At 55.6% G+C, this 27,636-nt stretch overlaps 1 protein-coding gene across 1 annotated transcript; it reads left to right on the top strand.

The window, feature by feature from the left end:
- Positions 1-130: 130 nt before the first annotated feature.
- On the top strand, positions 131-27,636 carry PPL (periplakin). The gene is made up of 22 exons (XM_055806491.1): positions 131-278; positions 9,984-10,083; positions 10,639-10,793; positions 11,322-11,442; positions 12,339-12,464; positions 12,753-12,794; positions 12,922-13,083; positions 13,545-13,652; positions 14,185-14,280; positions 15,308-15,430; positions 16,328-16,474; positions 17,279-17,430; positions 17,962-18,059; positions 18,319-18,476; positions 19,436-19,614; positions 19,702-19,840; positions 20,632-20,825; positions 21,166-21,316; positions 21,609-21,692; positions 22,670-22,786; positions 23,449-23,541; positions 24,032-27,636. Exons 1-22 carry the CDS (start codon positions 217-219, stop codon positions 26,714-26,716), a joined length of 5,292 nt encoding a protein of 1,763 aa, XP_055662466.1. The 5' UTR covers positions 131-216; the 3' UTR covers positions 26,717-27,636.

Raw genomic sequence — 27,636 nt, 5'->3', positions numbered from 1 at the left:
GATGCTGCGGGGGTGGGGGGGCAGGGGCGGGCAGGGGGCGGGTAGAAGGCAGGCAGGGGGCGGGCAGGGGGCAGGCAAGAGGCAGGCAGGAGGCGGGCAGGGGGCAGGCGGGGGGCGGTGCGGCCCCGTCCCCGCCCGGTGGCGGTGCAGAGGCTGCGGGCGGCGGCGGGGGGGAAGCGCAGGCGGGAGCGCGGCGGGCGCCGTGCCGGGGACGCGATGCACTCGCTCTTCAGGAAACGCAACAAAGGGAAATACAGCCCCTCCGCGCAGAAGAAAAGGTGAGTGTCCCGGCCCCCGGGCAGCCCCGCTCCTGCCGGGTCGGGCAGCGCCGCTATCCCTGAGCTCCCGCCCCGCAGCATCCCCTCCCGGCGCCGCGGCTTGGCGGAGCCTGGGCACCCCCGAGGTGTGGGCACCCCCCGAGGTGTGGGCATCGCCGAGGTGTGGGTAGGCCCCCTGAGATGTGAGCACCCCCAAGGTGTGGGCACCCCTGAGGTGTGGGTACTCCCCGAGGTGTGGGCATCCCCGAGGTGTCAGCTCCTCTCCGAGCTGGGTTCGCATCATTTGTGCCAGGTGGGGGCACTAAGATGTTTTCTCCCCGGTCCCCCTCGCATTGCGGAGCGGTAGCTCCCGGGAGCAGGGTCTTTCGCTTCCCAGGCATGTGCAGGGTCAGAATCTCAGGGCAGAAAACTCGGGCTGCCCTCAGCCTTCACCCACTTGTTCCATCCCCACCAAGTATTCTGTCGATCATCTTTTCCTCAGCTCTCCCTGACAGAGCAGAGACACGTTTCAGTTGTACTGGTCATAAAATAGGAGCATGTGCTGGATGTGCCTCATGAAAGGTCACTGCTATAAGGGAAAAGACACCCCCCCCTCCCCGAGAAGGCTCAGCCCCTCTCTGGGCTGTGCCATGCACTTCGGCAGGAGAGCAGGTGGTCCCCAGCCCCTGCCCGCACAGGGGACACGTTCCCAATAAGGTGGATGTTTGGATTGAGGTAGATGTTCAGATCGGTTCAGAAGCGCATCCTGCATTTCCCAGGGCTCCGGCACACGTGGAGCGGGATGGCTGGTGCCCATTTGAGCCCACGGGTTGCTCATCCCTCCCCAGAGGCACCTGCCCTGGCCAGTGAGCTCAGAGCAGCCGCCAGGCTCCCAAAAATCCCCCACTGGGAAGGAAATTGGGGAGCTGGTACAGGGGCTGAGGTGCATTTGAGGACCCAGAAAGGGATCGGTCATCCCAGAAGGCACCTATGTCTTCCAAGCTGGGGAGCCTCTCGCTGCTGCCTGCCCATGGGTGCGGTGCTGTGGGGTGTAGGAGGGGTGTTCCTCAAGAGGAGGGTGCTGCCCTGGCACAGTGGATGCTCAGGCTTTGGCGTTTGCTGAGTTCCCTCTGGGCTGGGGCTCCAGCTTCAGCCCTGGGGACGGGCTCCCCCGGCAGCCCGGCTGGCTCAGCAGGGCCGCCCAGGCTCCGGCTCCCAAAGCCTGAGGCATGCTCTGCTGCCAGCTCCTGCCCTGGGGAGGGCTGGCAGGAGGAGACGGGGGTGGCACGGAGCCCCCTGAGGCTCAGCATGCACCTCCCTGGTGGCCCCAGCATTCCCATGGTCAAAGGATGGCCTAAATACCTGGTTGCATTTCTAGTCTTCAAGGGTGCTAGCTGAAGGCTTGAAAATGAGAAACAGCACACCTGGGTTGCAGCTCAGGACTCTGAGCAGCATCAGGATGCTGGGAGGCAGGAGGAGACAGACCTGGTCCATGCTGGGTGCCCACCCTGGGGCTGTGGCTGGGATCCCCACTGCTGCACTCCGAGCCCTGCCAGCACTGGGGACCCCGTGCTTATGTCATCTGCCGGCGGATGGGGCTTGGGAACACGATCGTCCCTCCACCGCCCTGTCTGCAAGCCCAGCTGGCTCCGGGCAGGTGCCAAAGCACCTCTGAAGGCTGCGGGCCAGACTGAAATCTTTATTTTTCTGGTGGCTGGTGGTGGCTGAGGAAGAAGCACAGGGCTGTGGCCTCCGGGCACCCCCCTGCACCCCGGCTGTCCGTGCGCACCTCAGGGATGGCTGTGCTCATTAGCCCCAATTTGTTAATTCCTGCGTTGGAGTTTACAAACATCTGTGAATCCAGGGAACACTCCCACCATGTGGAAACAGCCCCACCATCAAGATGGGGAAGCCGGTGCCAGACCGGTTAAACAACTTGCTGGAAAAGGATTGCGAAGAAGCAAGGAGCTCTTGCCTCCCGTCCCCTGCTCCAGGCACTGCCAGGCTCCCAGCCGGCTCCCGCCCAGTTTTCCTGCTAGAAAAACAGAGCAACACTGCTAAAATCAGCCCGACCGCCCCCGCTGTAAACAGGGACAGAGATTTCGACACCGTGTACAGCCCAGCCTCATCCTGCGCTTTGGCGAGGCTGCACAGCTGGCATTCAGGGGCTACACCTTAGACGATGGCTTAGTGCCAAGGTACCGCTGGTGACCGAGCAGTCAAAGCACAGCAGTGGCAGGGCAATGACCCGAACGCTGCTTTGGCAAGCATGCAAGGGTACTGGAGGTTTCCTGCAACCAGTGAGGAGCCAGGGCTACCAGCTCAGCTGATTTACGCAGGGGTTGCCAAGGAGGTGCCGTCCTACAGCAGGTCACAGCCTGATGAGCTGATGGGAGTCCTGGTGGCTTCTTCAGATGTGAAACGAGCCCTTCCCATGATGGGGGCATCTCAGTGAGCAGCACTGGAGAGCCAAGGTCTCCACGATCTGTGCAGCTCAAGCCAGACGCTGTCATCCACCCACAAACAACACTGTGTCCCCCTGGATGCAGACAGCCACCCTTCCCCAGCCCCAAATCGGCCCTTCAGCCTCCCATCCAAAGTGCCTTGGAGCATGCAGGATTTAAGCAGCGCCCCTGCCTATCCCCAAGCTGCTCACAGCCTGCCTGGGACAGGGGGGGTGAGAGCTCGGGTGGGGGGCAGGGACAGGTTTTCCCGTGCCATCCCTGCCGCCGTGCCAGGGGTGCAGGTCCCCACGGGGGCCAAGCCCCTCTCTGAACAAGGAAGGAGCCATGTGTGGCAACCGCCTCCGCGTCTGGAGGCTGGTCAGCCCCATGCTGGTATTAGTAAGGAGGAAAGCCAGCCTGCTTTGAAGCTCTAATAGGGCAACGGCGGGGAAAGGAGTGGCATTAAATCCTGCAAAGCCACAATGGTTTGAAGACAACTTGGTGCCAGGTCCTCTGGCCTGCCACGGCTTGTCTGTCCTTGGCAGCACTGGTTGAGTCTTGGAGCACGCTGGCCACACGCAATGCCGTGGCTTGGCTGGAGGAAAACCACGGCAATGCTCCATGCCAAGCACCCTGGACCACATCCCCATCCATCCTAATGCCACTCGCAGCACCAGTGGTTACTTGACCTGCAGCGTGCAGGTGATGCTTCTCAACAGCTCCCTGTGGTTTTGTTTTTCTGATGCACAAATTAGCAGGACCAGGGTCCAAGTCTCTCCTTAGGAACATCTGCTCCAGCTGTGGCCTGGGCTGTGGTCTCAGTAGCCACCCCCATCCATCTCTGAGCATGTCAGTAGGTGTGTGGGCATCTCCCTACCTTGTTTGGGGAACATGGATGCTGATGCTAACATTTTTTTTCTCTCATGGACTTGGTTGCTCTATGCTTCTCTTGCTCACCCCATCCCAGTACTGTAAGGAGCCTGGAGATTCAGCTGGGACTGGCCATGACTACTGTGTTGTTAGCACATCATATATATATATCTCAAATGTGCGTGTGTGTCTGTCCCTAGGAAGGAAGTCAGAAGCCTTGACTAGGTATGTAGTATGGGGGAAAACCATCGCCCTCCTTCCCCATTACCTTCATTTCAAACATTCTATCAAACACTTGCCAGGCACAGAAAACCGGAGGTTGGTTTCTCTCTTAGAAAGTCCAGGCTTGGGAGGTAGAAAACACAGCTCAGCCATGAGAAGTTGCTGCTGAAACTCACCCTCCTGCCAGCAGGAAAGGTCCTTGGGGTCCTCAGGTGAGAGCACCCATCCAGGAGGGCTCCCAGCCCTGAAGACCCATAATGGTGTCGGAGGACCCAGTCCCCATCTAAGAGGGGCTGCAGGAGGCTGGGGCAGAAGCAGGGAGGGCTCTGCCTGCAGGGCTGGCACCCATTTCTAGAGGCTGTTTGGTCGGGCTGGAGTCAGCATGAAGGACCAGACAGCAGGTGAGTCAGGGGAGCTGCTCTGTATTTACGGTGGAGCAAGCCTCACCATCGCCTGGCCTGTTTCTGCTTTAATTTCCATGCACATTACAATAATATATCACCATTACTACAAGGGAAGATAAATAGAACTGAAACAAGCCGGACTAAGCACGGCAACCCTGCTGTCCAGCTACACCCTAACGTGGGTAGCTTGACAGCACATTGCTCCAGAGTTTTGAGCCAGATCTTAATCTCTCCCAAGCCTGAATTACACTAGCCAGAGCCCAGCCCTTGTGCCTTCTGCTGCAGTTTCACTCCAGCATAGTCATAAGTGGCATGGGGGAATATCATGCAGTGGTAGCTGCTGTGTGCCTTCTGTAGGATTCGTGCAGCTTAAGTCCTTCCTAAAGTGTGGTCCCTAGCAGCAGTGCACACATGGGTATACATTTTATTAAATCTATAGAAATGGAAATTAAATGGAAACAGAACTGAGAGCAGCAGTAGGTGGTCACTGTCTGATGCACCATTTGCACATCCCACTAGCAGGATGCAGTAAGCAGGACCACGATCCGTGCTCAGACCCGCCAACTCGCTTGTTCCTGGCCAAGTGGTCCCACCTGCAAGAAGCTGCTGGCATGGGAAGGTCTCCCAACAGGAGGGCAGAGGCAGGGCCAGCATCCCTGAGCTGGGGGAAGGAGCAGGAGAGAGCCCTTCCCAGTAACCCTCCCAGCAAGTGTCTCTGATTCATGGGACAAGCTCCCAGGAGGGGCCTTCCCAGGGCACGACAGTCAGCTGGAGCAGTCAGAACTCCCAGAGCATGTATTTGAACATGCTCACTTGGGGGGATCAGTGAAACAGCCTCCTTGTTTGGAAAAAAAGGAAACTGGAGAGATCAAAGGGATTTCCTACCACCTGCCAGCAGGCGCAAAGCCAGGGTGTGATCCTGCAGGCACCCCAGAGGTGTCGGCCTTGGGGAAGCTTGCTCCAAAAAATGCTCTTCTCAGTGAGGGTGAAACCTAATGGAAATAGAGAAAAAATGGGAATAAACAAAAAAAGTCCAGTTTTTAGCAGCAAAGTTTCCATATGACAGTAATTAGCATCATATTTGTCCGTCAAAAACCTCTCTTCAAAAAAAAACAAACCAAACACCCACCACAACCAAACCCCTAAGAAAAGCCCCCAAAGCCCAAGTAAAACTCAAGCCCCTCTGAAAGAAAGCATCACCTGAGATCAGAATTGTGGTAAACAGGTGAAGTGATGCCTGCCACAGAGCAGCTGCCTCCTCCCAGCTCCCCAGCTGGGAGAAACCTGAAAAAACCCTCCCATTCCTCACAGGAATAACCTCTGGTCCTTCACACCAGCCAGGCAATGCTGCGGCTGCTCAAGGCAGCATTGAAAAGAAATAGCACTTCTGCCAAACGCTGCTTTGTGTTTTGTGTGAGTGATATCATTTTTTCCTTCCTGATCAGAAAATGTTAAAAGTTCTCCAGAAAAGGCAAAGCCAGTTTTTCCAGGCCCTTCCCCCCCGCCCCCCCCCCCCCGCCCCCCAATCTTTTAAACAGAGACTTATCTATTTTAGCAGAAAAGCTTTGCATTTCCCTCCCCTCTGCTGGAGCCTCGCAAGGGCCGTGGCCCCAGGCACCTTTGCTCCTGCCTCCGCTCAGTCTCCTGTGTGCTGCCCTTCCCTGCTGGGTGATCCCTCCCCAGCTCTGCTCTGTGCTCCAGCCATCCCCTCTCCTGCCTCTCTTTTTGGCTTCAGCAGCCCTTCGCCTTACCCTGCCAGCAGCTCCGCTCCAAAGCCCAGATGCACCCACAGCTCTTCCCAGCAGCTTCCCGAAAGAGCCATCTCTTGCAAAGCCCAGCCACGCACCCTTCCCAGGCTGGCCAAGGCTTCCTCACCGCCTCGCCCATCACCCCGTGCTTCTCCTGCATCTTCTTCCTCTCAGCAGATGAAGGGCATAGGGAAGCTGACCTCCTCCATTCCCTGGCACGGAGATTTTGGCCAGCTTTCCCAGCCAACCCCTCTGGCACCCTGCTTGACACCCGGATGGATGCAGGGACCGTGCTCATCCTCGTGGTTTAACGCAGACCCAGCTATGGTGGGGACAGGCAGGTTATTAATAGGGCTGATGGTCTCATATCAGTAATGCCCACATTAGTTGGTTGTGGCACAGAAGTGGTAAGTATGCAGAAATAAATAAAGAAATCGGAGATATTATAAGAGAGAATAAGATCTCTCCGATTTCTGTATTTATTTCTGAACATTTCTCATTTCTGCATTTGAAGCAGCTGTGGGGGGAGCTGGCACACACACCAGCCAGCCTCCCGGCTCAGGGTCCTGTGCCACGTTCAGCAGAGGATGGGGCGCGGAGGAGCAGTTCCCCCCACGCTGCAGCAGGTGTTTGGAGACCCAGCTCCCATGGGAGGTTTTTATTAGATTTCCCTGTACCAAAACCTCAGCTGGTGACTCTCACATAAACCACAGAGGTGGAGAGAGCAAACAGCTCGGGTTTTGTGCGTCAGGGAAGCCGCGGCTGAGCAGCAGAGCCATGCCCACATTATAACTGAGCATGCCCTTGCTTGCTCTGAGCAAGCTCTGCATTTTCTTTTCCCTTGGTCACCCAGATACTGCACATGGAAACAGTAGTTTCTGGATTACCAGGCGAACTGACCTCTATGACACGAGGAAACGCCATCCTTTGCCCTCCCCGTTCCCCCAGCCCCAGCGCCCACTCCTGCTCCCTGTGGTGATGGAGAAGGGGCTGTCGCCTGCCGGGTACAGCAGGGGCTGGGGGAGGAGGGTGGCTGTGCACCAGCACGGGGCTCCCTGAGTCACGGGGAGGGATGACGGGGGGCAGTGACACCAGCTCAGGAACCAGCTGACAGGGTGCAGGCAGCCCCAGTGCCACAGCAGGGTGGTTTGGGCTCATGGCTCAGAGCCAGGGGAAGAGTGGGGAGAAGGGGATGAGTGGCACATCCTCACCCGGACACGTCATCCCCATCTCAAACCATCCTGACAAAGCCAGTACCTGAGGAAGAGGGTCAGGGCCTGGGTGTTGCACTCACGGGTTCCTGGCACCCCAGATCAGTTTTGCTGATGCAAAGCTCAGCTCTGCTAGATCAAACCGGCAGCAGCTTGTGAAGCTGTGGCTAAAACGCAGCACTGCCATGGATCCCAAGTGATCCATCCTTAATTTTATTTCCTCCATACAATTTAGAAGTTTTCAATCAAAACCAGTGCTAGAAAAGCCCCAGACCTCTTCTGCTTTTTGGGGTGGTTTTTCCATCCATGCTGTAGATTCACTGAAACGCTGAAAATTCATCCTTGGGCTTGCTAGAAAACATCAAGACCAAGGTAGGGAATGTGGAGACGGGCCAGCAAGCCCTGCCAGCTCTTCCCAAGCCCCACTAAGTGCCAGTTCAGCTCCAGCTATTGCAAAGAAGCATCACAAGCTCCCACCTGGATAATCAGCCTCTCCCACCCTCAAAGCTCAGGCAGCATCCAGTTCGCCGGTGAGAGATGAGGAAGGCTCCTTCGTGGCTGCAAGCTCTCTCAGGTTGCAGGAGGTGCCAGCTCTGAGCAGCCATCACTCGCAGACACACAAGCACGTGAAGCACATTTTAGTCACCCGGCTTCAAACCACTTTCTCTCCACTGATTTCATCTGACATTTTCCCTGGTTTACATGGGATGATGCAAAGTGGATTTTGAAGAGCTGCTTCTACCATTGCAGTGGGATCCAGCCACCCGCACCTCATCTCCCAGTGCACCCCTGCACCCTCCAGCTGTGATTATTGAACAGAAAATGTGTCTCATCCTTGCAATTATTGCAGCTGCTGCACGACTTGCAACAAGCCTTTTGTTTGCTCCTCTGCTTGGCAATACCCACTTGGTTCATTTCTGCTGATGCGAGAGGGCCCATAATTACAGCAACCCCTCTGCTCATCAGGAGGTGCCAGGCATGCAGCAGCAGCAGTGACAGACAAACCACCAGCCATGCCAAGTACCGTCCCGATGATGCAGCTTCTATAAAAAGAAAAAAAAACCAGTGTAAATCCTGCCCACGCCAGAACTTCCCAGGGAAGCATGGACTTCTGTGGAGCTGTCAGATGCTACGAGGCTCCCGCAGCCTGGGGCAGGGTTCGAGGTAGGGAGGAACAAGCCCAGAGCTCGCTTTTGTTATGTTCTGCTGCACTGAAAGCAATAGCAAGCAAGGCAGGCAGGAACACGTCCCGAAGCTCAGCACCAGTGCCAGGACGGAGGCTGGCCAGACCCAGGCTGGCCCAGCTTTTTTCCCCAGTGCCCACGCTGGAAAGGCAGCGAGCTGGGGTGTCTCTGCGGGAGGCGGCATGCAGGCCCCGAGGGGCACGGGGCGGAGAAGACCATGTACTGCTTTTACCTGCTGGCAGCGGAGCATGGGCACATGTCCAGGGAAGCCACCGCAAAGCACTGGAAGAGGACCGCCTCGGTCAACAAGCCGTGTCAGCTCTCTGCTTTGGCCCCCCGTGCTGTGGGAGATGGGAGGACATGCCTCGTGCCATTCTGGCGAAGCTCACGAGGTCAGCCCCTGCCCCGTGAAGGACCCAGGTGCTGCAGGACCCCCTGGAGCCAGGCTGATGGAGCCGCTGGGTGATGCTGTCCGCCTGGGGATGCAGGAACCCTCTACGCCATGGGTACGGCTGGGCTGCTGGTGCTCCACCAGAAAACTCTGCTCTGCCCTTCAGCCTTTGCAGGAGACACACAGCTCATCTCCTAGCAGCTATACCAGCAGTTAACGTTTCCAAGTGCCATATAAAGATTAATTCCACCACCACATAACAAGGTCATTAAGATTCATTATCCCCACTCCGTAAGTGGTTGGGATTGGAGTGAGCCAACCTTCAGCTTAAGCCCAGATGGCGAAGCAGCACAGCCGGGACACAAGCCCCAGCCCTGCCACCAGCCCCCCGGCTGCAGGGCTCTTGGGGAGCACACCCCGCTTTCTGCCTCCAGGCTGCAGAGCCCTGGCACGCGGCCCCCTGGGCCCTCTCCTTGCGGCCAAAGCAACAGCAAGGAGACGAAATGTTTAAAATAACTCTGGCAATGCAAACGCTGCCTCACGGGTTGTGGTGACTTTGCTGTGAATACTTGGGCTGGCCCCGCACCCTGCCTGCCCAGCTGGAAACAGAGAGGCTTGGACCAGAGTCACCCGGGGAGCAAAAACCAGTGCCTAGCAAGAGGGCAGAGCACCGAAAGAGAGAAGCAATGTGTGCTGCCCCATCCCTTTGTTTGGTTTAAATTGTGAATAACTCCTTGCAGAGCAAGGAAGCTCTGGCTGTGGATGGAGGGGCACAGCATGGGCCCCAAGGCAGGGCTGCACCCTGACGTGGGGTGCACACAAGGCTACAGGCACAGACAACAGCCTCAAACAGGCCAGCTCGCCTGCGTGAGTGGGGGTCGGGGTCCTCTCTGCTGCTCAGGCTCCTCCATCTCCCCACAGGACCCCCCCGCTCTCCCTGTCCCCTATGAACAGCTCTTTTCTTTCTTGCTCCAAAGCCAAGGGAGGCTCAGGCTTGCCTACCGCATCGCTCCCATTTCCACCATGTGGGAGACACCGTGTCCCCACCCGCCACCTCCCTCCTGGCAGCGCAGCCGAGTATTTTGGAAAGTGTTAGCAAGGCAGCAGTGAGTCACACGCAGCTGCGGTGCCTGGCAGGCTCGGCTGGCCCCCGGCCACCCCCGGGGTCATGGCACCCCGAGGGCAGCCCCGGCAGCAGCGTGGGGCGGTGGCCGTGATTGTGGGGTGACCAGTCCCCCCTCTTCCTCCCCAGCATCTCCAGCAAAGAGCTGACCGAGCTCATAGAGCGCCTGCAGAAAAATGCCGACCAGGTGGAGAAAAACATTGTGGAGACTGACTCCCGAATGCAAAACGTAAGCAAGCCGTGGCCCCGCGCTCGGGGGCTCCTCCGAGCAGCCCTGTCCCCCTGCTCCCTCCCACCGCAGCCCTTCCCATTTCACTGTGCCCTCGTGTCCTCTCCTATGGCACGTGTGTGGGGCTGCCCTGCCCTGCAGCGGGTACCTGGCTGCAGTGGAGGGGTGTGGGGGCTCCCCCGGCTTGTGGGAAGGAGGTGGGAGGGTGTAACAGGTGATGGGCCCCTGAAATTCTTCCCTACCCAGGGCTGGGTAGCACTGTGCAGAGCAGGGATGTGCACCCCTGGACGTGCATCCCAGCAGGTGGCTAAGGCGGAGGTGAAGGGGCCTGAACCATCCTCCTCCCCCAAAGGGGACGATGCCTCCTGAGGCAACACAGCCTCCCACCCCTCGGGGCTGGCATAGGTGAGGGGAAAGCCAAAGACATCACCAGGAGGACAGGAGACGGCAGAGCTCCTGCCCATCTCCGTGCCCAGGGGCGGTGTGGCGGGATGACCTCTTGGGTACTGTTTATTTTCCCCTCGTGACCCTTCCTCCTGCTCTCTGCCTGCCCAGGACTTGCACAAGATCAAGGCATGCCAGCTAGCGCAGTACAAGGACCTGACTGCTCAGAAACTCACCGAGTCCGACAAACTGCTCTACGTGCTGGATGGAGATGCAGCGATCGCCCGGCACATGAAGCACCCCCAGGGTGACATGATCACAGAAGAGTGAGTACTGGGACACACACACACCTGTCCCCAGAGCCTTGCAGGGCGGGAGGATGCTTCTCCAGGGGCTCTGCTCAGCTCCTGCCTGCAGCTGGGGCATCACCGCAAGCTCCTCTGCACCCCAATTCACATTAAGGTGTGTAACCCACAGCCATCCTTGGGCACCCCTAGAGTGAGAACGGCTGCACACCTGCCGATAGCAGCGCTGCACAAAGCATGGCACGGTGTTTTCTGCCCACTGCAATTGCAGACCACACTCTCCCCTTGCACCAGCCTGCCCTGAGCTGGCAGACATGCTGAGCAGCCTTTGGCAGAGGATGGGTGCACAGGAACTTTCACCCTTTCCCCAGCTGATTGCACAACGCGGCTGCTGCCAGCCTGCATGGCAGTGCAGGGCTCTCCAAGATCCCCTAAGGACAGTCCCCCCCCCTCTGTGGGTGCCTGGGAGAGAACGACCTACAGCTATCGATGCTAATGCCAGCCCATGCCCACACCCTGCATCCTGTCCTCACCTTTCCCTTCCCACAGCATCCGGCAGCTGAAGGAACGAGTGGCAAACCTGCGCGTGAAACATGACCAGATCTACAGCTTCCCCCTGCAGCATATTGAGCCCCAGGTCAACTGGTCAACAGTGATCGAGGAGAAACAGGTACCAAGGGGACCATCAGTGCCCCTGCCTGGCCAGTAGCACCAGCTGGGCAGGACTTTACCCATCTCCCCGTGGAGAAAAAGGCTCTTGGAAACCCTCTTGGCAGCATTGTACTGGGAGCAGCAAGGGAGGAGGTGGGGTGTGGGGTGGCAGGAGAGGGTGTGGAGATGATGGGACAAGGCCAGTGGCTGTGGCACCAGGGGCAGGTGATGGCAGTGGCATCACCACTGGAAGCTGGGCTGAGAAAGGAAAAGCTCTGGAGGATGGGGGGCCCACGGGGGTGTGCCAGCCTGGCCATTGACCTCCTGGGTGAGCTTGGGTAAACCTCTGCCTTTCTCCATCCGAGGATGGAGACCACACACACCCTCTCCAGGCAGTGTGCTCCAACACCCCACCGTCCTGAGAATGGAAAAGCTTCTCCTTATATCCAGTCTGTGCTTCCCCCGTTTCAATTCATGCCTGTCATCTCTCATCTCCCTACCACACACCACCCTGCAGAGCCTGCTCCATTTTCTCAACCACCTTACAAGGGTGCTGTTAGATCCCCCAGAGCCTTCTCCTCCCCAAGCCAAACAAGCCTCAGCCTCTCCTCTTGGGTCCTTGCTTCAGCAGCCCCAGTCACCACCTGCTTGAAGCTGTACTCTGTAGCCCTTCTTTTTTAATTTATCCTACTCCCTACACTCTTCCAGCCAGAAAAGAGTTAAAACTCCAAACCGCCTTTCCCATGGCCACATGGCAGATTTCACCAAAGTGCTCCTGGGCACCAAACGCTGCCAACACCCAACACCAGAACCCATCCATGCCCAGCTCCATGGCCACTTCCAAGAAGAGTTTCTTAGGTCTTAACTGCCCCATCCCCTTCCCCCATTGCTAACACCAACTCCCGTGTGCCACAGGATGCGTTAAACAGCAAGGGCTTTGGGACCGATCTGCCGCTGGTCAACAGCCAAGTAGAAGAGCACAACATCTTCCACAACGAGGTCATGGCCATTGGCCCACACATTGCCAAGGAAGGCAACAAGGTCAGCTCTCATGCCCCTCTCCCTACTGCCCCACAGGGTTGGCCTTGTCCCGAGTGACTGATGAAGGGGAGGGCATCCCACCAGCCGAGCTGCCACAGCCCGGACCAGGGTGGGTGGGTGCCCAGGTCCACACCTAGCCGCAGTGCCCAGCATCATACACCGACTCTAGCTTTACGATGAGGCAAATCCCATAACCTCCACATCCCACTCCACCCTTAAACCCCCGCCAGACCACCACTCTCCAGAGACATTCTCCTAACTCCTACCTTGCTCCTTCTCTGTTACCAGGAATACAAGAGCGACTTCCAAGCCAAATACCAGAAGCTGCTGGTAAGAGCCCTCTGGGATCCCAGGGGCAGAGCCCTTTTGAAGGTTCCCTTGCCGGAGTGGCCAGGCACCCTCAGGGGACCCATTAAGAGGAACTTTGGGCTGAGCTGTCCCCTCTGCCCCTTCCCAGGCCGGCTCCCAGCAGCGGCAGCAGGATCTGAACTCCCTGCAGGACTACATGCAGCGCTGCACCAACAAGCTCTACTGGCTGGATCAGCAGGCGAAGGACAGGACCCATTATGACTGGAGCGACCACAACCTGGACTACCCCAGCCGCCGCCGCCAGTACGAGGTCTGTGTCCACTCCCCAGCAGCCTGGCCCATGCTGGCTGGGTGCTGTGCAGCAGGGGAGGGGGGCACAGAGCCAGAGGAGCAGGCTGGGGGCTGGATGGGGGCAGGGAACATCCCTTCCCCCGTGCCTCAGTTTCCCCCACTCCATCACGAAGGGCTTTGAGATGTACAGGTGATAGCATGCGGATAATAAGGTTAGTCTTGACCTCCTGCCAAAGGTAACGCAATGAGGAAGCTCGGCAGTTTCCTCGTTCTCCTCTCCCTTACCTCAGCATTCACTTGGCAAGAGTCACACTGTTAGCAACATCTGCAAGGGAAGGAAAAGCGAAAGCTGCTGCTGGGGAACATCACACGTTCCGTCTTGTGGGGCTGTTCAGGCCCTTTCAGAGTAGCTCAGCCGTAGGACGCAGCCAGGGTCCCTCTCTTGGTGCAGGGATCAGTATCTCACCTCTCTCCATCTAGAACTTCATCCACCGGAAGCTGGAGGAGAAGGAGGAGGCCATCAACAAGCTGCATGCGGATGGAGATCAGCTGCTCACCCAGAATCACCCTGGGAAGAATGCCATCGAGGTGAGCATCAGGGATGGTTCTATCCTACCCACCCACCCTGCAGCTTGGGGGACTCGCCCAGCCCTTCTCCAATGCGAGACCTCGTGCCAGCGCAACTCTTGACTTTACTTCCTGGGATGCCAAGTGGGAAAAAGTCTCCTTCACCTGCAGGTGTGTAAACACCATTGTAGGAGCCCAGATAAACCTAAAGAGCTCTTCCCACCTTCCTCATTCCTGTGGCGATTACCTTGTACCTGCCTACAAAGGATAAATTATGGTGGCAGTTCCACATTTGATGGGAAGAAGGACATAAGACAACAGGATTTGCCACCTCCTTCTACTCCAACCCCACACTCCCACCAGAGCATCCCAGCTTTGGACTAGCTGTCCGGTATTCCCAGCCTGGCTCTGACCTGAGAGCAGCTGGGTGGCTTCTGAGGCAGCCAGGGAGCTGTTGGCTCAAGATGGAAACTGGTACATTCTGGTGGGCAGCTCAGGCTCCCCCCTACCACAGGGCACCCTGCTGATGCCCCCCTCCCGCCCCCTGTCACAGGCTCACATCGAGGCAGTGCACGCCGACTGGAAGGAGTACCTCAACCTGCTGATCTGTGAGGAGAGCCACCTGAAGTTCATGGAGGACTTCCACAAGGTACCAGATCCCTGGGGGCAGCAGGACTCAGCACAGCCTGGGGAGTAGGTGGTGGGCTGCAGGAGGTCCCAGAATACGAACAAACTCCTGCTGCTCTGGGAACAGTAGAAGGGGTTGAGTCCTCTAGTCTACAGGGCTTTTAAGGCTAGGAGGGCCACCCTGAGCTGACAAAGCAAAAGCCATAATTGTTCAAGCACCACACGTCAGTAATTGTTTGGCTAAAGCATGACGTGCAAAGAGCATCCGCTCCAGTGCCGAGGTTCCAGAGCTGCAGTCTGGCGCTGGCCTCTCTGCCTGCAGGACAGCAGAAGTATCTCGCAGAGGCACCTCACCCCCAAAACAAGGCATGGGGAGACCTCACATGCTCCACTCGGAAGCGGAACAGGTCCAAGTGGGGAAACTGCACCTGCAGAAAGCAGAGCTGGCCCCCCAGGGAGCCCTGCGCCATGGCTCAGCGTCCCAGCTGAGCTCGGCAGACGGATGTCTGCTGGATAAATTGCATCTGACAGCCAGGGAGGCTCTGCTGGGAAGCAGGTTGGGCTGGATTCCTCTCCCACAGCCTGGGCGTGTTGACATGATGAGTCTGTTGCCAAAGCTGAACTGTGGTGCCCAGCCCAGGCATTGCCTTTTGTGGATATCTGCCAGAATAACCGCCCCAGGGGGTGGTTTGTGTGTGGAAGGGCTTGGCTCTGCTTTCTCCTGGGCGCTGGCAATGGAGACACCACGCACCATCATGATGCTGTCCAAGTGAAACAAAATAGAAGGCAGGGAAAGGGGGGATTTTACAACTCTGCAGGAGATGACCATGCAATAAGCTGCCACTGGTTGTCTTTCCCCTAGATCTGCTGTCCTGAGCGTGGGAAATAGTGATGCCTTGCCTCTCTCCATATACTTCTGGGTGTCTAGGTGCCCATTGTAGCTCCTGGTGACCATCGATGCTGTAGGCAGTGCAAGGACCAGGGTGCTGGGGTGGGTCCATTCCATGTTTCAGCAGGACCCTCTCTCACAAGAGACTGCCTTTCTCCAGTTTCAGAAAGACACTAAGGATGCCCAGGAGCTCTTGAAGAAGGTGGATACAGACCTGGACCAAAAATTCAGCCCAGAGTTCAAGGACAGATACCAGCTCGAGTCTCTCCTGCGGGAGCTGGATGTGAGTATTGGCGGAGGCAGGACCACAGGGGAGGCAGCAGCGGGAGCCAGCATCCCTGTGGCATCAATGGAGGGGCATCCCTGCCCATGCAGGCATCTAGCCCAGCTTTCTCCATGGCAGGCAGCAGGATCATGCTGCCTGGCCTTCACCCGACTCTTCCTTCCCCTCTAGCTAGAGATTGCCTCTCCCATAGCAACATAATTGCTCACTGGGCTGGTTTTTATTTGTTCTTTCATTGAGTTAGCGCTGATTAAGGGTGGGAGCATAATTAGACCTGCTGCCAGAGGAGGTTGTGGAACTTGCTGTGCTGCCGAGAGCTGGGCTGCGAGATCGCCCACTTGGGAAGGGCTGTGCTGAGCTGAGCCGCTGGCCTGGCCCAGCCCAAGCCCAAGCATGCTGCAGCAAGCCCAGATGATGCACATGTCCTGGGACAGCCAATAGCTCTTCCTGAGAGCCATCCCTCTCCTCCTTCATGCTCCGTCCCACTCAATGTTACGGGATACCCACCTGCGCAGCTAGAAATAGAGCAACTGACAGCAAGCCTCGTCACAGGGCTCTAATTAGAGCTGATGGCTGGGAACGGGGCTATCCATCAATGTGCAGCCACACAGATGTGGACCACACAGCAGGGAACACCTGTCGATGCCTGGTGGCTAGTGCCAGGGCACAGTCCCAGCTGCAGTCCTGGCTGCAAAAGTGAGCAGGAGAGTGCAGGAGCACTTGGCATAGAAACACAACAGCTGTAGAGCAGGACCCAGGAGCCATTTTCACTAGCATAAGCAAAAAAGAAGCCACAGTCTGTCCTGGCATGGTTATGTGCTCCTCCCCAGCTTAGAGAGCCCAGAAGCTTGTTCTTCCCCCATTTGCCTACTGGTTTTGGTTGTTGCCCTGTGCTAGGACCAGGAGAAGGCCTTGAACAAGTACGAGGCAGTGGTGAAGTCCCTGCAGGAGCGCAGCCAGCACATCCTGCCTCTGCGGTACCGCCGTGAGATGCCGCTCCAGCCCGTCCCCGTGGAGGCTCTCTGCGAGTACGAAGGCGAGCAGGTAACAGCTCCCTCATCCCTTGAACAACACAGAGGTGCTGCTGGGGACTGTCTCCTGCTGAGCACTGGGGATGGCATTGGCACGTGGGGAAGGAGCGATGTCTCCCACAGCAGAGACAAGAGGAGTGCTCACCCCGGTGGGAAAGCAGGTTTGACAGCTCAGGAGGAGCAGTGCAGGAGGGGTCTGGGGGAAACACAGCCTCTATCTGCCCTGCAGACACCGTGCCTATTGCACGCCCTTCAGGAGGTTGCAACAGCCTAGCTCTGTCCCATTCCCATGCTCCCTGTGCTAGGACAATAAAGGTGTCCAGGCACGTTTCTGATCAAAGAAGCTCACCATCACTTGCACAGTCCCGGCAGGATCCCCCCATCCCGGTATCAGTCTTTGCAGGACTGCACAGCTGACCAAAGGGATGGGACAGCGAAGCCGGCAGACACCACGGGAGCGGTGGGGGCCTGGAAAGGAGCGAGCAGCTCGGGCTGACTCAGCTGCCAGCCTCTCCGAAGTGGAAAGCCGCAGCACAGCCTTGGGAACGCCTTCTCATCTCTGCCCTAGTGGGAATTCACTCGTCTTGGCTGTTGCAAAAAGGAGGCATGGCTTCATACCTGGAGGGTCGGGGGAGGGAGGAGCAGGCACATGAGCCTTTGGCAAGCAGCAGACACTTGGAGAAGTGAGGGCTGCCAAGAGGAGGGACTAGAGGTTATGCTGGTCCTGCCCCCCAAGAGTGGCTCCCGGGGCTGCTGGTGCGGAGCAGGGCAGGTGATGGTTCCTGACCTGCTGCTGTGACCGGTTCCTGTCCCCCAGGGCCAGATAAACCGAGGAGCCCACTACACCCTGCAGAAGAACAGCGGAGACATCTGGGAAGTGGCAGACAGCTCAGGAGACAAGATCAGGGCCCCAGGGGTCTGCTTCATGATCCCCCCGCCTGACGCAGAAGCAATGGCGCTGGCAGACCAGTACGTGCCCCCTGCCGGACCCTCTCGCTGCCCCAGCAGCCCCTCCACTGGCTCCCAGCAGCCCCAGGCCCTGCCATGCCACCAGCACTGCATCCCCCGTCTGGCAGCGCTGGCAGGGGGCTCCTGCCCTGACTCCCGCAGGGAAGCCTCAGGCTTCCTCCAGGAGGGATACCTGCACCTTCCTGCTTGCACACACGATCCCACCTGGCAAAGTGGGGCCAGCTCAGAGCCAGGTCCCCCCTCTTCTGGGGGGCCACTGCAGCCGGGGAACTGCCCACCCCTCCACTCAGCAGGCAGGTACCTGCCTTTGCTGCCTCTCCCCTGCTTTCACCCCTCCAGTGCAGATGCTGCTTGACCCCTTTGCCAGTGTGGGGCAAAGGCACCTGTCCCCCACTTGCTCCATGGCTGCCTGGAGGGGCCAGGTCCCACAAGCCCCTCCAGAGCTGCCCCTCCTTCCCAGAGCAGCACCAGCGTGATCAAGGGGCCAAGAGCCTGACTCCGACCTCATGCCAACACTGTCCCGTTTTGCAGAATTGCAGATCGCTATGTGACCGTGAAGGAGAAGACGGCCAACTGCAAGAACATCCTCCAGCAGCGCTACGAGGGGCTGAAGGCAGACAGCATTGGAGGTGTGGCTCAGGAAGGGCAGCTTAGGGCATAAAAAAGCTGCTGTGGCCTTGAGCTTAGGTAGTGGCTGATCCTGGGGGTACATCACAGAGAGCTTCACATCTCCTAAGGGTCCTGGGGACAACAGTGTTGGGATGCTCGTGGTACAGAGCAGCCAGGGCACAGGGAACAGAGGGGGATGTGGGTTTTGCACTCACTGGTGGGACTGAGCCTAGACCCAGCTTCCAGCTGGCTCTGACCTGCTCCCCCCTCGTTATCCAGATGCTGCGTCAGTTCGGGGACGCCAGCTTCTGGCAGGGCTGGAGAAAGTGAACAGCGACCTGGACAAGCAGGAGAAAGCAATAACAGCAAATCTCCGTCCACCGCTGGAGCAGAGCCGGGCTGTGCAGGACAGCACTGAGCGCTCCAAGGACCTGAAGGTACAGGGCTGTGGAAGGAGACAGATGGTGCCATGCAAGGACTGTGGTCCCAGGGGGTCTCCAGGGTGGTCCTGAGTATGCTGGGTGCTGTAAACACTCCCTGAGCCCAGGAGCATGCAGGGATGATGCTTACAGCTGGTTGCTTCTTCCAGTGGAGATGGGGAGCAGCCCTTTAAGCAGCCTCAGAAGTCAAACACCCTTGCCCTGCTGCTGGTTCAGTTCGGTCACAGAAAGGTTGAATGGGAAAAAGGTGACGACTGCAGAGCGCAGGCTATGGGGAGGAGAGGGGAGCCCTCAGGTTTTGATCCTGCCTGCATTCTGAGCACAGCAGGGATGTTACCATTGCCACCACCATCACCTGCTCAGAAAGGAGCAGGAAAACACTTATGGTCCAGGGCATTGTTTCTCCTTGTGGACCTGTTCCGCCAAGCCCCATTGCTGGTAGCATAGCATCCTGCTCCTTTCCTCTCCTTCAGACCCCTAATTAAGCCAGGCTCCGTGCCACAAACCTCCTTCGGTTTAGGAGGAAGTTCAGGTCCTGGTTACATCACCTGCCAAGGGCTACATCAAAATCCAGGTGCCACCACAAGTGAAAGCAAATTGCCCCAACTGCCTGCAGCGCTTTGACATCCAGGCAAGCGTTCCTCCATCAGGCTGCAAAGCCCAGTGGTCCAGATGAGTCCAGCACATTTGTGACAGAGCTAGAGCTGCTGGGAACCGCTCCCCAGCCACAATTTCCTTGTTAAGGGCTAGCTAGCCTGCCCCAGAAGAGATACAAGTCATCAGAAAGTCAGCAGAAAATATCCTTTTGTCCCCTATGGGACTGAAATACATCTGCCATCAAACACAAGCCCTCAGCCCTGACCTCCCTCCCTTCTCACACTGGGAAGCCAAGGGTCAGCTTCTTTGTAGCCACAAGGTTTAGTTCAGCTCCTATAATGGCTTTATTCCTACCACAGAACATCACCAACGAGGTCCGTCGCATTGAACCCGAGAAAACGAGGAAGATCCAGGAATGCGAGGCCTTCATCGAATCGGTGCCAAACACTGGCAGTGCCACCTTGGTAAAGAACAAGGTGGAGAACACCAACAAGAAGTACGACCGCGTGGTCCAGCTGCTCAGCGCTGCCCAAGAGAAGTCAGTCATGGCTTAAGTCACAACGTAGGATCCTGCAGGAGATAGGTGCGGGCAGGCTGAAACACCTTTCCTCTTGTGTCCATACAGAGTGGAGGTGGCCACACACCTCGAGAGGAGCCTCCAACAAGGCCGAGACTTGCTGTCTACCTACGAGAACAAGCTGGTCGTAGATGACACAGTACCAGAGGATTTGCGGGTGGTAGACCGTAAGAAAGAAGAGCTGCTGGTGAGTGTTTTCTCCAGCCAGATTTCTACCCTATGGACATGCTCCACATGAAAAACCACTTTCCAAAAGCTGGGGTAACAGCTGCTCAACTCACAAGTTTCCACCAGTTAGTAAAGGGATGGTCTCCCACAGCTGGAGATGGGACCTCGGGTTAACTGCAGCGATCCACACCTACTTTAGATGCAAACTGTTCCCCCTTCCCCAAACCAGAAACCAAATGCCAGTTGAAAACTTGTGGTTTGGTGAAAGGACTAATGGCAAAGGACAAAATGGTCTAGGAAAAGCAATGTGGGTCCATCGCTTTCCAGTATCAGGCCACTAGCAGGGCTTTGAGAATAGTCACTGCTAGAAAAAGCTACCAGCCAAAACCAGCAATCCTTCTACCGTAGGAAGGCCAGAATTTTCTGTCCTCCTTCAGCTTTTCCATCAAGCCCCCAAGTTTGGACTAGCATGCAAAAGCTTTCACAGCTCCTTCTGGAGCTGTTGCGAGCCTTAAACCCTGTTCCTGCCAGTGCATGAGGAGCACCAAACGTTCTGCACGCTTTTAAAGGTTAGCAGGTGAGAAGGGAGCAAGAGCGAGCTTTTCTCCCCATCAGCTTTACCAGATGGCTCTACCTAAGCTCTGCAAGCCTCTGACTGGCTTTTCTCCACACCTCATAGCACTGCTGCAGCCCAGCCATTCCTTAGCATCCTCTGCAGCTCCAGCGGAGTGGCTGGAGTTAACAGGGAACAGTGACAAAAGCCTGGCATGTGTGCAACCCCGGAGAATCCCTCTCCTACTTTTTCCACAGGCCATGGGCACCGAGCTCCAGTCCAAAAGGTTCCTGCTCAATGAAGCAGAGCAGAACTTGTTAAGGACGAAGACGTGCTCCAACACCCTGGCCAGCAAGTTCCAGGAGCACTGCCCAGACATTGAACGGCAGGAAGCCGAGCTCTACAAACTCAACCAGCGCTTCAACAACCTCAGCAAGCAAATTGACCACAGGTAAGACTCCAGGACAGGATTGAGCTGGGATATTTACAGTGGAGCTGGAACCACACTGAATCTGGAAAAGGCACACCATCATGGGAACAGGGAGTTGCAGAAGGGCTTCCAGGGAGGTCTAGGGAGGAGGAGAAAGGTTCCTGGCATCCACTGGGTGGGTAGGTCTGGGCAGCCTTTAGGATTAAGTGCTCTTACAACAGCAACAAGAGCTTTAGCAAGGGAACAGCTGACTCAAATCTCTTGTCTTTAGGGAGCAGGGGAAGCAGGGACAGGTTAAGAGGGGTTTGCAGAAAACGCAGGAGATGTGACAGTGCTGAAGCTGAGCTGATTTCCCGCACAGAACACAGACCCTGCAGAAAGCAAGAAGTGCCTATTCCAACTACCGTGCCAACTACGACAAAGTCAACCAGTTCCTGTGTAACATACCCAACTACGAGCCACAGGAGACCGACAACATCCAGCAAGTGGAAATGAAGCTGAAGAACCAAGCGGTAATTATTTCCGAGAGCACCCTGGGCCTCCCAGGGAAAGGAGAAGGAACAACACTAAAAGGAATAGAACATAGCTAGCTCCTGAACATAAAATAGAAAAATATAAATGCTTATTAGCTTTATTTATTTTTATGCTATAAGGTCCCACTGTCCGTGCCTTGTTTACATGCAGCAGGGCAGCTTGAGAAGGTTCCAATTCTCAGTGTTGCAATTTTAATGGCAACCCTCCAAAAGGCTGAATGGTGCATTTGGATGTCGTGTTCCCTCTGACGCGTATCTCTGTGCATGCCAGGCGCTCCTCAGTGACATCGCAAGCAAGGAACAGGAGGTGCAGGAGGTCTCTGCCACAGCTCAGCAATACCAGCAGGCAGTGAAGGTAAGGACTGCAATTCTGCTGGTGGGACACTAACACAGAATCACACAAAAGGGTTGGGTTGGAAGGGACCATCAAAGGCCACCTCGTCCAGCCCCCCTGCAGGAGCAGGGACACCTTGCACTGGATCAGGCTGCCCAGAGCCCCATCCTGCCTGACCCTGGATGTGTCCAGGGACGGGGCATCCACCACCTCCCTGGGCAGCCTGTGCCAGTGTCTCACCACCCTCAGCGTAAAAAGTTTCTTCCTTACATCGAGTCGGAATCAACCCTCTTCTAGTTTAAAACCATTGTCCCTTGTCCCATTGCTACAGGCCCTGCTAACACGTCTGTCCCCACCTTTCTAACAAGCCCCCTTTAAGTACCAAAAGGCCACAAGAAGGTCTCCGAGAGCCTTCTCTTCTCCAGGCTGAGCAGCCCCAACTCTCCCAGCCTTTGCTTATAGCACAGGTGTTCCACACTCTGATCATCTTTGTGGCCTCCTGTGGACCCGCTCCAACAGGTCCATGTCTTTCCTATGCTGGGGCCCCCAGAGCTGGAGGCAGCACCACAGGGGGGTCTCACCAGAGCGGAGTAGAGGGGCAGGATCCCCTACATCCTGCAAGGAGTCACCTAAAGAAAGCCTAGTGCCCTTGCTCTGTCAACCGATGAGCTAAAACCAGGTTGTATCTACTGTAGCATAAACATCATGTGGCCGTTAGCACGGCAGGTAGCTCAGATTTATAGTCTGGGGGAGGAGGGTTTCCATTCCAAGCCCAGCATCAGTAACCGAACAGCCAGCCCCCACCTGCCACTGTGCGGTTACAGCCACAGGGCAGCAGCCAGCCCAGGACCTGCTGGGAGGTCTCCGTGTCCCACCAGCCTCAGCAGCTTCCCTAAAGCACAGGTCAAGGGAAGAAGGCATTAAAGTCAGTGTTTTGGAGGCACCTGTGTGTGACGGGGCCTCAGTAATCTCACTGTCCTGGGAACTTCTTCCCACAGGACTATGAGCTGGAAGCTGAGAAGCTCCGGTCCATCCTTGACCTAGAGAACGGCCGGAATGGGTACATGAGCAAGAAGCCCAGGCTCCAGTCTCCAGCCGCGAAAGTGAAAGAGGAGGTAAGTAAGGGGCAGCCTGCAGAGAGCTGGAGCAGATGGCAGCTTATGGGACCCTGGGCCCAGCAGTTATATTTAGTGTCAGCGACCTTGGTCCAGAGGGGACTGCAGAGGATGGGGGGAGGAAGGGATTTTCTATCATTCTTAACCCATCAATTTCTTTGGGATGGGCTGGCCTGGCCAGAATGAGAGGGAAAAAGCTGGATTTAACACTTTCTGAAGGGGAGAAAGGTGAGGGGAGTAAAGTGAAAAACCAGAAAGGTTTTCCCCCCTCTCCAGACTTTCAAGCAGAGAGGGAGATTTCACCGCCAAAGACTGCATCCTAGACAGAAATACCCACCGACAGCAGGCCACAGGTTACTTATTTACACGGGAGGTGTTTGCTGCCTGCCTCAAACGCACCCTGCCCAGCAGGCAGGCAGAAGTGCCCACCCAGCTCTTCCTCGCCTGCATCTCTTTTTGCAGACCTTGAGTAGGGAATGTACATGACTGCACGCCCACGAGAATCACTCCTCCTGCCCCAAAGTGTGGCAGATCACTGCTGTAGAAGGTTTTTAGAAGAGCACCCAGGGTTACTTCTTTAGGGCCTGTTGTTTCTATTCAGCGAATCTTGAACAAGCACCCCTGGTTCCACCATCTCTTCTCAACACGTTTTTGTTCCGTAGGAAGCTGTTCTGGCAGCCAGGTTCACTGAAGTGAATGCTGTGAACAAACAGAGGCTGCAGAATCTGGAATTCGCTCAGAGCCTCCTGCGGCAGGTAAGTGGCCATCAGGGGCAACACAATACTCAAAGGACAGTTGCATAAACAACACACACGCTTGCCTTTGCTATTACAATTGGAACTGGAAACCAATCTAGCTAGTGTCTTGTGCCCCCAGAATCATTAAGCAGCAGACACTTCAATCAGATAGACAACCCTTCTGCTCTCCCCCAGTCCCATCTCCCACTTGCCCTAGGAAGCTCCCCATCATTTCCCAAACCCACACCAGAATGGTGTCCTTCGAGGCTAAAGGCTTTGTCCCGGCAGCAACAGGCAGTGCAGAAAGCATTTCTCAGGCTGGAAATCCACAGAGCAGTCCAAGAGCAGCCTGTTTGCATATACCCCCTGTTCAGTGTTTGCAACAGGCAACCTCCATTAACCAAGCTCAGCATCCTCCTGTCGTTTTGTCACAGGAGGCACTGAAAATAAGCACCAAAGGTATGATTATTTGGGGTTTTTTGACTACACGTTCTTTTTTCAACAACAGCAACCAGAGGTTCAAGTGACACAAGACTTTGTCCAGACCAAGAAGTCCGTAAGGCCCGTGGAAGAAGTCTGGAAGTTGAAGAAAGAGCTTGAAGATGAGACTCAGCGTCGGCAACAGCTAGAAGCAGAGATCAAAGCCATTCAGAACAACATTGTCCACCTGCAAAACCAGAAGCCCCAAGAAACCGTTATTAAGAAAGAACTGCTGAAGAAAGTGCCTGACCCTCAGCTGGAGGAGAGCTTCCACAAGCTGCAGCAAAACCTGGCAGAAGAGCAGCGCAAGAACCAGGTGCTCCAGGATGAGCTGGAGGCTCTTAAAACCAGGCTGCGTGTTCTGGAGCACGAGAAGAGGGAAGGAGGGCAGGAGTACATAGTTAAAGAGGTACTGCGTATTGAACAAGATAAGGCTCAAGCTGATGAAATCCTGAAGCTCAAGGAAGAACTGGAAGAGCTCAGGAGGCAGGAGGGAACCAGAGAGAATGAAGTCATCCTTTTACGCCAACAAATTGCTGTGCTGTCCAGTGAGAAGAACAAGGAGCAGGAGAAAGTAACAGAGAAGGAGGTGCTGAAGCTGCAGAATGATCCCCAGCTGGAGATGGAATTCCAGATGTTGCAAGAGAACAAGCAGAGGGAGAGTGCCCTCCGGCAGAAGCACGAGGAAGAGCTCAGCTTCCTCCAGGACAAACTCAAACGTCTTGAGAAGGAACGGGCCATTGCCGAGGGCAAAATTACTGTCAAGGAGGTGCTGAAGGTAGAGAAAGACTTAGCCATTGAGAGAGAGGTGAATGAGCTCCGGCGCCAGTATGAAGATGAGAAGTCCAAGGGTCGTTCCAACGAGCGCGAAAAGGCTGAACTGCTCAGGAAGATCCAGCTGCTGGAGGAAGAGAACGCCAAGGTGGTCGTCCATGAGAAAGTGCGTGAGATTGTGCGCCCAGATCCCAAGGCTGAAAATGAAGTTGCCAACCTTCGTTTGGAGCTGGTAGAGCAGGAGAGGAGATACCGAGGTGGCGATGAACAGCTGAAGACCTGCCAGAATGAGCTGGCTGCTCTGAGGAACAGAGGGCCACTGGTAGAAGTCAAAGAAGTCATTAAGGAGGTCATTAAGTACAAGAATGACCCAGAAACCGAAAAGGAGCTACAGCGACTCCGGGAGGAAATCATAGAAAGAACGGCAGCAATTGAAAGAGCGGACCTTGAGATCTACCAGCTGAAACAAGAGATACAAGCTTTGAAAGATACCAAACCTCAAGTGCATATGAAGGAAGTTGTGCAAGAAATTCTGCAGTTTCGGGAAGACCCCAAGACCAGAGAGGAGGTGGAGTCTCTGAGAGTGCAGCTAGCAGATGAACAGATGAAACACATTGACCTGGAGAGGGAGCGGCTACTCCAAGAAGAAAAAGTACGACAGAAAGAGGAGGAACTTTTCCAGGTGAAGGAGAAAGTGGTCCAACAGGAAGTAGTGAAGTACGAGCAAGACCCCACCTTGAAAGCTGAAGTCAACTCCTTCTCTCAGAGCATCGAGAGCGAGTTGAAGCAAATAGACTGCCTCCGTGAAGAACTCCGCAAGCTGCAGAGGAGGCGGTCTGAGCTAGAGCGTCAGCTAGAAGAACTTGAGAAAGAGAGACAGGCCCGCAGAGAGGCTGAACTGGAGGTGCAGAGGCTGAAGATCAGGTTAAATGACTTGGAAGAACAGGAGAGAGAGACAACAGAACGAGTGACTGTGAAACAGAAAGTGATCCTTCAGCAAGATCCCCAGCAAGAAAAGGAGCACTCCCTCCTCAAGCTGGAGCTAGAAGAAGAGAAGCACCGGAGACAAGTCTTGCAAACCGAACTAGAAGCCCTGAGAAAGAGGCTCCTTTCTTTGGAGAAGATGGAGGTCAAGGAGAAAGTGGTCTTTTCAGAGAGTGTCCAAGTGGACAAAGGAGACACAGAATATGAGATTCAAAAGCTGAAGAGCAATCTGGAGGAGGAAAGCAGGCGTAAGAGGGAGCTAGATGCAGATATCAACCGCCTCGAAACCAGGCTGTCTGAGGTGGAATTCAACAACTCCAAGTCATCAAAGGAGCTAGACTTACTCAGGGAGGAAAACCACAAACTGCACCTTGAGAAACAGAACCTGCTGATGGAAACAAGGAGACTGCAGTCAGAGATTGAACTCACAGCAACAGAAGCTCGGGATTTGAGAAACATGACCCACATGGACAGTGGAATAAGCCTGGACTCCAGATTCCAAGCTTTGGAAAGAGAGTTGGACGATCTGAAGCAGTTGTCCAGAGAAAAAGATGCAGAGATCGAGCAGCTCCAGAATCGCCTCAAGACAGTGGCTATCAAGAGGGAACAAAGAGAGAACCACCTGAGGCGCTCCATTGTGGTCATCGACCCCGACACAGGAAAAGAAATGTCTCCGGAGGAAGCTCATGTGCTTGGCCTCATTGAATGGAGCTTGTTTGTCAAACTGAAGAGTCAGGAATGCGACTGGGAGGAGATCTCCATAAAGGGTCCCAACGGGGAATCATCTGTGATCCTCGACAGGAAGTCTGGCAGGGAATTCTCAATTGAGGATGCCTTGAAGAGTGGAAGGCTAACCACGGCTCAGTACAACAGTTACCTCAACAAGGAGATGTCAATCCAGGAGCTGGCAGTCTTGGTGTCTGGAAGTAATTACACAGCGCTCCCTCCACTTTAGACACTTCTCTCAAGAGCAGCTAGTCAGAGCTGTGCCACTTGTTAGACTACCAGATCACTGCAAATCCTCGCCCTCCTTTGAGTCTTCCAAAATGCTAGAGCCTCTGCCCCAGCCACGCTGCACCGCCGCACTGCTTGCTGTCATACACTGCAGAAAAGCACCACCAGTAGTGGAAAAGACGTTTGTTGGGACTACAGCAAAACCTTCTCCCCCCTCTTCATCCCTACTTAATCCCTCAACCTAACAAAAACCAAGACAAAAAGCCTCAGGACAGTGAAGTACCTGAAGTCCAAACACCCAGCAGAACCTGCAGTTTCCTCAACATATACTCACGTACTCGCATAAAAAGCTACGTACAGCAGTTCGTTAGAGAGACTGAAGGTCAAGATGACTCCGAGGTGACCAGCAGGAGCTGGGTACGTCAGCTGCATGTTGGTAAGCCAGTTTCATCGTGGACAACCGACTAAATGATGGGATCGTCCTCTTGAGAAAACCAGCTCTGTAAAAACAAAGGTGTGCTACACATCACAATGCAGAATCACCACATCAATACCAAAACACCATCATTTTGTTCACCTACGTGCCTATGCTGCTGGGGAAGAGCGAAGCAGATTTAATTTGATGGCATCAGCCGTAGATCCAGGAGGAGCATTCACATACCACTGAGGTCAACAAGAAGTATGTGAAGAGATGGCAGTATTGCCGAACGCAAAAGGGTAGTGTAAAGCATGCAGCTGTAATGAAACGCAGAGTGCCTTCGAAACACAGTTAGCTTACCTCATGGTTAAAAGCCATTTGTGCTGGTATTTTACTGGATGGAGTTACATGCAGCTACATGTTTCATTTACTTGTGTAAGGGAATGGGAAATAGAGGGGAATTCTATTTATAGTACAAAATAAAAATGCAGTGGTTCCAATCA

Source organism: Falco peregrinus, chromosome 5 (assembly GCF_023634155.1).
Source record: "Falco peregrinus isolate bFalPer1 chromosome 5, bFalPer1.pri, whole genome shotgun sequence".
Lineage (NCBI taxonomy): Eukaryota > Metazoa > Chordata > Aves > Falconiformes > Falconidae > Falco > Falco peregrinus.
Note: the sequence above shows the minus strand (reverse complement) of the source record. Positions and strands in the feature narration are given on the sequence as shown.

Bases quoted from the DNA above. Each gene is read 5' to 3' on its own strand.
- PPL (XM_055806491.1), top strand. From the start codon at position 217: ATGCACTCGCTCTTCAGGAAACGCAACAAAGGGAAATACAGCCCCTCC. The intron at 19,841-20,631 runs GTGAGTGTTTTC...CTTTTTCCACAG, and splicing joins GTAAGAAAGAAGAGCTGCTG to GCCATGGGCACCGAGCTCCA. The intron at 20,826-21,165 runs GTAAGACTCCAG...TTTCCCGCACAG, and splicing joins AGCAAGCAAATTGACCACAG to AACACAGACCCTGCAGAAAG.